This window comes from Eimeria mitis, genomic scaffold (genome assembly GCF_000499745.2).
Source record: "Eimeria mitis Houghton genomic scaffold, Emh_scaff4860, whole genome shotgun sequence".
NCBI classification, from domain to species: Eukaryota; Apicomplexa; class Conoidasida; order Eucoccidiorida; family Eimeriidae; genus Eimeria; species Eimeria mitis.
In genome coordinates, this window is record NW_013573161.1 from 3219 (window position 1) to 3803 (window position 585).

Sequence of the window (585 nt, forward strand, 5' to 3'; positions counted from 1 at the left end):
AGGTGTAACAGGCCCGCCAGTATCCGTTGCGGCAAAGAGGTAGAAGGTTGGTGCCACCTTCGTGGTTAGAACAACGTCGATGGAGGCAGAGGTTGGGCTGCGCATAGCAAGCATGGTTGGAAGGCCTTCCATGTGCTGCCAGTTGTTGCAGATATCTCACAGAAGTTCGCTGTTGGACTTCATCATTCTACAGCTTGTAGCCGCGCTACCGGAGGCGCGCTCACCCTAAGCCCACCCCGCCTCGGAGCTGTGGAGCAGCGGTCGTAGAGTCACTGGGCTGTCAATTGATACTAGGCAGTGAAGGGGAAATTTTACCATGCTGACACAAAAAGTGAAATAAGGCGTGTGTGAGGCCTAAGGATTTTACTACATCGGAGTAAAGCTTCGCGAGTAAGATGATGATGCTCCGGTCTCGGCGGTTCCCCGGCTCCACCAACCGCTCTTTGGCGAGCGGTTCTGTGTGGGGAGCAGAGGGAGGAGGCGTTTTAGGGATGCCGAAATTTAGGGCTCTTGATATCAGTCTGTAGCGTGAGGGTGTGCAGTTATGAAGCTGAAAAACTGCTTTTTGAGAGCTGCCAATCGCCT

General features: G+C 53.7%; 1 protein-coding gene across 1 annotated transcript in view; it reads right to left on the reverse strand.

Annotated features, from left to right (window-relative positions):
• Positions 1 to 105, reverse strand: part of EMH_0078140 (uncharacterized protein) — a gene marked incomplete at both ends in the record, with an annotated part of 601 nt that extends 496 nt beyond the window's left edge. Inside the window, one exon of the mRNA XM_013499955.1 lies at positions 1 to 105. Within this exon, the coding sequence (XP_013355409.1) occupies positions 1 to 105 (105 nt within the window).
• Positions 106 to 585: the final 480 nt, after the last annotated feature.